At 42.8% G+C, this 8,445-nt stretch overlaps 1 protein-coding gene across 1 annotated transcript; it reads left to right on the forward strand.

Annotated features, from left to right (window-relative positions):
• Nucleotides 1-6,924: 6,924 nt before the first annotated feature.
• LOC311052078 (adenylosuccinate synthetase isozyme 2-like) lies at nt 6,925-8,218 on the forward strand (the record flags this gene model as incomplete). The annotated part of the gene is made up of 1 exon (XM_084066883.1): nt 6,925-8,218. Exon 1 carries the CDS (start codon nt 7,001-7,003, stop codon nt 8,216-8,218), a length of 1,218 nt encoding a protein of 405 aa, XP_083923009.1. The 5' UTR covers nt 6,925-7,000.
• Between the last annotated feature and the right edge of the window lie 227 nt (nt 8,219-8,445).

An 8,445-nucleotide genomic window follows, 5' to 3' on the forward strand; every position in this document is an offset into this window, starting at 1 on the left:
AGAAACACTCTTACAAGCCTTTTCTTAAAATGTTTGACGTACAGTAATTGGGTTTTTTGGGGGTGAATGGTGGGAAAGAACCTCTCTTGAGGAACAATCCAGCTTTTTTAGTGTTCTTCAAACTATTTTGGACAAAGACGCCATGTTGAGATAATAATCTTAGAAGTATTAATCCACTTGAAAAAAAAATGAAAAAAAGAAGAACTTAGGTTGGATGTCTATCATAATGATCCTGGCCATACTCCTATTGTTTGGGAACTTTTATTACATGAAAATGTCCTCTCTGGACAAGTACCCGGTGTACAGACACAGCCTCATTAGTAGCAGTAGCATACCAGCCTAATTGGCACTTAGTTTGAGCTATTTGTGAGTGTATAGCCTCATTGCTGACTTACGGAGCAGTAAGGGACGTTCATTAAGCATGTGGAGGTGAATATCTCCTCTTACCAAGCCAGGCTCATACACATTGAGACAGAATTTCATCTGCCAAGAGTCTTATTTAGTGTCAAACTACAAGTAGATCTTTACATTTTTGTAAACAAAACATTATACTGCATTGTGTTCATGACATATGAGATACAGTAGCATTGAACGTTTGCACAATGGCTGTGCTACATCATCTATCTATTATTTTGTGAAACCTGTGTCTGTCTCATCGTTGATTATTATTACCAAACACACAAACAACTTCAGCCCTATATATATTTTGGCCATTTGAAAATAGCAGATGTACAAGCTCACAATGTGTCGCGATGCAACGCATTGTGAGCTCATAGATTGGCTATTTCTTGTTTTATACTGTACTGTTTTAACTTTTTTAACGTATATGTGAAATGGGACATTCGGCACAATGAGTACTTTTACTTTTGGTACTTTAAGTATATTTTGATGCCGATACGTTTGGTCTTTTACTTAAGTAAATTCTGAATACCGGACTTTAACTTGTAACAGAGTATTTCTACATGGTCGTAGTGATACCTTTAAGCAACAAATGTGAGTGCCTATAAACCAGCCTTTCTTAGTTTTGGACAGTCATTCTGAACTGTGATCCAACTATTCAAGATTAGAATCAATTTGACAATGTGGATCATCATCTGTTGTACATCCTACTTTCTTGCACCATCCGTTTTGTTGAGGTGATTATTTGCACGTGGATTAGATGTAATTGGCTTTCTAAGCCAGATAATGAGCATCTGTCTGTCTGTGGCTCTCTGTTGCCAGCATCTCCAGAGAGCCTTCTGCTGAAGTTCTGCCGAGGTTTAAAACAACAAACTAAATGCATTGCCGGGTACTGAACTTGAACAAGCTGATCGACACGATGCTTCACAACATGTTGTCAGCTTGTTAAACAATAATAAACCAGGCCCCACTGTTTATTATCCAACTTGTTATATGGCAATAAAAAAAAAAAAAAAGAAACGAAAACATAAAACAAACGTTTAACCACTTAAACCCTTAATACTTAGTAAACTTGACCTTTGGCTCTGTACTTGGTCTGCTCTTTTTCCTTCTACACCAAATATCTTGCGATGCGCTGTGAGCTTGTAGATCTGCTACAGATCCCTGCTAGATCCCGGTTAGATCCTAGATTTGCGGCCCTCCTGTACTGGTAAGTGGTTCTCAAACTTTTTCATGTCAAGAACCCCCAAATTAATATGTATTTGGCCATGGACCCCCATCTGAAAATATTTAAAAATACAAGATTTGTGTGGTTAAAATGTTTTTAGAAGATTAAAAATGTTCCCAAAAGATAGAAGATCTACAAGCTCAACTTGCAACGCATTGTGAGTTTGTAGATCGGCTATTTTCAAATAGCCGATGTACAGTATAGGGTTATGGTGGTGAAACAGATTTTGATGCTAAAAATGTTTTAGGTGGGGACCCCCTGGAACCAACAGCCTAGGGGTCCCGGACCCCCGTAGAAGACCCATGGTCTTAAAGTGTCTGATTGGACCAATTACAATAATTATTACACCCACCCTTTTTTTGCGGTTCAAATTATCAAAAAATATGGACCAGGATTAACAAAGAGAGTGTGTGTTTGCGTGTGTGCGTGCATGCGTGCGGGCAAATGGAGTAGAGCCTTGAAAATGTAACAACTCTATACAACAAAACTGACAGGACTTTATTTTGTGGAAATAAAAGCAATAATTCTCAATTCAACTAACTCAATGTCACTCTGCGACATTCATTATCCACAGCTTCCTCTCCTCAAAGTAACCTTAAGATGAACCTCCAATGCACGCATGCACGCACGCACGCACGCACGCACGCACGCACGCACGCAGGCAGGCAGGCAGGCAGGCAGGCAGGCAGGCAGGCAGGCAGGCAGGCAGGCAGGCACGCACGCACGCACGCACGCACGCACGCACGCACACACACACACACACACACACACACACACACACACACAACACACACACACACACACACACATACTGCCAACACTGCCAACACCTGACCTACTTTCACATTTTCCAGATTGTTTCATAAAGAGGCCTCTCTCTGTTACAGAATTGTGTAGAAAAATAAAAAGCCCTTCTTCCTGTCATTCCCTGAGTGAGACTTCCCCTGACACTCTGCAGGTAGGCAGCCTTCCCCCAAAACACAGGGGATAAACCCAGCCGCGTGTCACTGTCTGCTGGCACAAGATATACAACTTATACTCCACTAGACCATACCCGGTCGACGCATCCGTGGGGGGATATGCGCACATGATCTGGCAACCCGGGAGGCAGTTCGTCCCATAGCTGGGCAGCCCCGTAACCATGGCGACAGTGTTTGACACAAAAACGCTAATAAGAAGCTGAGATTTGGTGAAATTGAAAAACAGGCTTCACAGTTAAGTTCAGATGGTTATGATCAATGGCTGTGTGCAAAATCAGAGCAATTGCTCCAGCCACTGAGGAGAACCCGGGTAGCTTCACCTACTCACCTACTCACCACTACGCCCTTACTAGAATCATAGTAGGATACACACGTCCAGATGTCACCTGACCATCTGAACGCCATCAGTAGCAGTGGTGGAAGAAGTACTCACATTTATTACGTATGTAAAAGTGTTAATACCATAATGAATAAATAGTTTGTTACAAGTAAAAGTCCTGTATTCAAACTCATTGACTTGAGTAAAAGTACAAAAGTGTTGGCATAAAAATATTATGCCAATATATTTGGCTGCAGACCCCCCATCTGAAAAAGTTTTGTGCCAGGGACCCCCATAAGAGATAATAGCCAATATATAAATGGATAAAGTGGTTAAAATGATTGTGATGCTGTGTTAAGTACATTTGCTGGAACCCCTGGAACCCCCCCAACTTTGAGAACCAATTATAAAACACACACGCGCGCGCACACGCACACAATAAGTCATTGATTATTTTGTTCACGGCTTTCATAGAGTCTGTTATTTACTTCTTTTGATGTCATTGTTGGTGTGGAAACCTTGGCGTTAGACAGAAAAATGCCCTTAACGGGGTTGTGAGGGGTGCTTGAAAGATTGGGTGGGTACAATTCAGCTCTCTGTAACTTTCCTCTTCTACCCCAGATTTGAACCCGGTTTCCTGTGCAAGTCTTGACATTTTTACCATTGAGCTAATAGAGCCTGCCTGCTTGCTCAGGGGATTTATTGAATCTTGACCATCAGGTCAAAATTCGTGTCAGATCCTGTGTCTAGGTGAGACATGACCTTCTGGCAAGATCTAAATGTCTCAATAGAAGAGCAGGGAGACAAAATACAACCACCCCAATTGTAAGTTATATTGTATTACCATACAGTTTTAGACAAAACAACATTTTATTCATAAAAAAAAATACATAGTGCCGCTTTAACAAGAGCTTGTGTGACTAAATAATAACTACATTGGGTCCATTGGAACTCAGTTTCTATTTTCCATTTCCTGAAAAAGTTATCGTTTTGGACATACAAGGTTTCCAACTGACAGCACTGATATGCAAGGTATTAGCTTGTATTTTGTCTAGCAGTGACTTAATCCTGGACACATTCGCCATGGAGGATTCAGGTGTATGTTTTCTCCTGGGACGTAGGCTTATAGTACATCATGTGACAGTTACATACACAACAGCTGTAGTTATCTCTCACATTAATGTCGCTGTCGGGCAGAAACCTTGTATGTCCAAAACCATTACTTTCCGGAAATGAAAAAATAAAAAATAAACTGTGTTCCAATTGATCTAATGTAGTTTATTATTTAGCCACAAGCTCTTTAATTTATAAAACTCACAGACAGAAATAATCACTTTCACAATGTTTCAAAAATAGTGCAACAACTGCACATGATGCTAATGTTTCTAAAAGAGCATCTACACACCCGCACATAATGCTAATGTTTATAAAAGAGCAATGTACACCTGCTAATGTTCTAAACAGCATGTGTATACCTGCTATGTCCTCACAGAATACTACCAAAATAAAAAGAAAACATGTGAGCATATATATCGCTATTTGTGCTACTTTTTTTTACCCGTCAGTCTTGTGCGATGAAGTACAGTACGGCATTCATTTAATTAAAATAAAATAAAATAAAATAAAACATAATAAGTAAAAATCTTGTTATACAGGTTTTCTCCCCATCGACACGGGCGATATGATACTATGGCTGCCTGTGGTGATCAAGAGCAAGAGTGATTAAACGGTGTCTGGGGAATCATTTGAAAAACAGCATGTGCAGAACACATACATCACATGTAAATGGCACTGACAGATAGACAACAAGCAAACACACACACAACACTTTTTTTGGGACCATAAAACAACCAACAGCCGTTTGACTTGTGAGGACCAGGACTCTGTCTATCTCTCAAATTCTACATGTGAGGGACATTAGGCCCTCACAAGTATAGTAATATAATATCACACACACACACACACACACACACACACACACACACACACACACACACACACACACACACACACACACACACACACACACACACTGGCAGGCACGCCTGAGAGCACGCTCAGACAGACATGCCCACACACATCCAGTTTATGCACACAAGTAAAATGTACATTCATGCACAGATATATGCAATGCATAGTCATACACACACACAAGCACACGTGCACTCACACGCACCCGCGTGCGTGCGCGCGCGCGCACACACACACACACACACACACACACACACACACACACACACACACACACACACACACACACACACACACACATAAATATACACACTGATTAAATTAGAGACACACATGCAGCAGTCGTGCTGTGCTCTCCCCTCAGACAGGAAATTGTGTCACCATTAAGAAAGAGAATAAGAAAAAAAAAACAGTATCTTGAGGATAATTGCTCATCCTGGCACCAACCAGATAGCCAGAGAAAAATGCTAATTCTTGGCGTTGTGCATTCCATTACGGCGAGAAGTGACAGCCCTTTAATATTATGATAACAGTGAGGCACAGGGATTTTTTTTTCTCGCTTTTCTTCTCAACAAACTGGTGAGGGAATGGCAGAAAGCAATTTGCATGCTGAATTTGCCTGTGAACTGCCGGCAGTGGTTTTAATCACTCGACATTAACAAATCTTTTAATTACCATTTGTCAACAACTGTGTATGGAATAATTTCTGCCACTTAAATGCTGCTGGGTTTTAAGGACGGAGGGGCTAATTCTAATTTCTATTAAGCTTCTCTTTTGTTGGGTTATGAGGTGATGGAGTGGCTGCCTCTCCTCCATGAGTGAGTCTCACTGAAAAGAGAGAAAATGCACTGAGACGAGTCAAAGGAGAGAATGTTACAAGATGTTGTCAGTGTTGGATAGAAACCTTGTACCCCCATATTTCATCTTTTTATGTTTTGTTTTTCATAAGTTAGAGGCATAGTATGCAACATTGCCCTGTGGTTACATAACAAAACAATACATATATGTTTTAACCCATCATTTCCCTCTATACCAGCAGTTATCAGCCACTGTAGTGTGATGGTGTTTACCAGCAGAAACACAGTACACTGCCCTCTCGTTGCATTGTGGTGTTTTCACTGTTTGCTTTGGTAGCCCGTCTACCAAAACAAACAACACCAAAATGCAATGAGGGAAATGATGAAACATATTGTTGTGTTATGTAAACATAGGGCAACTTCACATATTATGCCTTTAATGTCTTATTTTATACTTTGTCTTGACAGTGTCGCGCAACAGCAGTGAAAAAAAGCCTATCTACAAGCTCAGTTTCATAAGCTTGTAGAAACTGGGCTGACAGGTGTTGTTTTAGCCTGGATGACGTATAGCCTTCTGTTTCTGGAATAGAGGCTGATGAAATGACAGAGAAATTATTAAGCTGGTGAGCAAAAAGTACAAGCCTCTTCACAGGATAGAGGAACGCTGCATTTAAAAGAAAAATATATTTCCTAACTGCATACCATCTTCTATAACTTTCACTTTTATTTTTGCTGCCAACTTCTCTGTTCTTAACTGCCATGTAACTTACTTGTAAGAAATGTACTATACAAATACATTTACTATCACCGATAGTAGAAGTTAATCCGCAAATATTCTTTATTATCTTTATTATATATATATATATATATATATATATATATATATATATATATATATATATATATATATATATATATATTATATCTGATTAATAACCAGGACGCAGATCCAGCGTCCTGCCAGACATCCTAGGATGGAATTCCACGCAGCTTCATATTTGGGCAAGACTGACATCATATCAATGACGTGAGATTCTCCAGCAGAGATATGTATGCGCTCTTCAGAGCAATGCATTTCACTGAATGGACGCAACAACAGAGAAGCATGGCATCCAGCATGATGTTGAAGGGCCAGGAAACTGCTTCCCTGAACAGCGAATCAGTAACGCAGCGGCCGCAGGACTCGAATGGTGGTGGCGGACAAGAGGCCCTCCGCATCCCGAAGGAGCCTCATAACAAGGTGACGGTGGTCCTGGGGGCGCAGTGGGGGGACGAGGGGAAAGGTAAAGTGGTCGACTTGCTGGCCATGGAGGCGGATATGGTATGCAGGTGTCAGGGCGGCAATAACGCAGGTCATACCGTAGTGGTGGATTCGGTGGAGTACGACTTCCACCTGCTGCCAACTGGCATGCTCAACAAGAAGGCAGTGTCCTTCATTGGTAATGGGGTGGTGATACACTTACCTGGTCTCTTCGAGGAGGCCGAAAAGAACCTGCAGAAAGGCAAAGGGCTGCAAGGATGGGAGGAGAGGTTGAAGATATCCGACCGTGCTCACATTGTGTTCGACTTCCACCAAGCTGTGGACGGCATCCAGGAACAACAGAGGCAGAAACAGGCAGGAACACATTTGGGAACCACGAGGAAGGGCATTGGTCCGGCCTACTCCTCCAAAGCAGCTCGGAACGGTCTGAGAGTCTGTGACCTTGTCTCTGATTTCAAGGTCTTTGAGGACAAGTTCCGTGCGTTGGCAGAGCACTTCCTGACAATCTACCCCGATCTGAGCGTGGACATCGACGGTGAGCTGCAGCATCTGAAGGACTACGCTGAGAGACTGCGCCCTCTAGTGACCGATGGAGTGTACTTCATGCACAAAGCTCTTACTGGACAAAGTAAGAAGATCCTGGTGGAGGGGGCCAATGCCGCCCTCCTAGATATCGACTTTGGGACTTATCCCTTTGTGACGTCATCAAACTGCACTGTGGGAGGAGTATGCACTGGGCTGGGAGTTCCTGCTTCCTATGTGGGCAGAGTGTACGGTGTCGTCAAAGCTTACACCACCCGGGTGGGCGTCGGTGCATTCCCCACCGAGCAGGACAACAACACCGGGGATCTGCTGCAGTCCAAGGGGAGGGAGTTTGGTGTAACTACCGGCCGCAGGCGGCGGTGCGGCTGGCTGGATCTCATTCTTGTCCGGTACGCACACATGGTCAACGGCTTCTCCGCCATCGCTTTAACAAAGCTAGACATTCTGGACACACTGGCTGAGATCAAAGTGGGCGTGGCCTACACCGTAGATGACAAACCCCTGCCAAGCTTTCCGGCCAACATGGATGTTTTGAGCCGGGTATCCGTGTCATACGAGACCTTCCAGGGCTGGTGCTGCAGTACCGAAGGAATGCGCCGCTTTGAGGACCTGCCCCTCCAGGCTCAGGCCTACATTCGCTTCATTGAGGACTTCCTGCAGGTGCCAGTGAAATGGGTTGGAGTTGGCAAACCTAGAGAGAGCATCATCAAGCTTTTTTGATCTGTGATTTCGAAAATGGGATTCAGGAAGCTCTCTGACTTTGCAGTGGAGAACACCTGCGCGGACAAGTACTGTCGGGGCAGCTTCACAATGGTGAACTATTACGTTTTCTACATGCCATATAAGGGCAAGCTATCGGCCATAAGCTTCACATGACATTTGTACTGCTGTCACGATATAATTGCGCACAATATAATTGCGGTTTGTACAATGTTACATTGGAATGT

Source organism: Gymnoscopelus microlampas (genome assembly GCF_963454915.1).
Source record: "Gymnoscopelus microlampas genome assembly, chromosome: 9".
Classification (NCBI taxonomy): domain Eukaryota; kingdom Metazoa; phylum Chordata; class Actinopteri; order Myctophiformes; family Myctophidae; genus Gymnoscopelus; species Gymnoscopelus microlampas.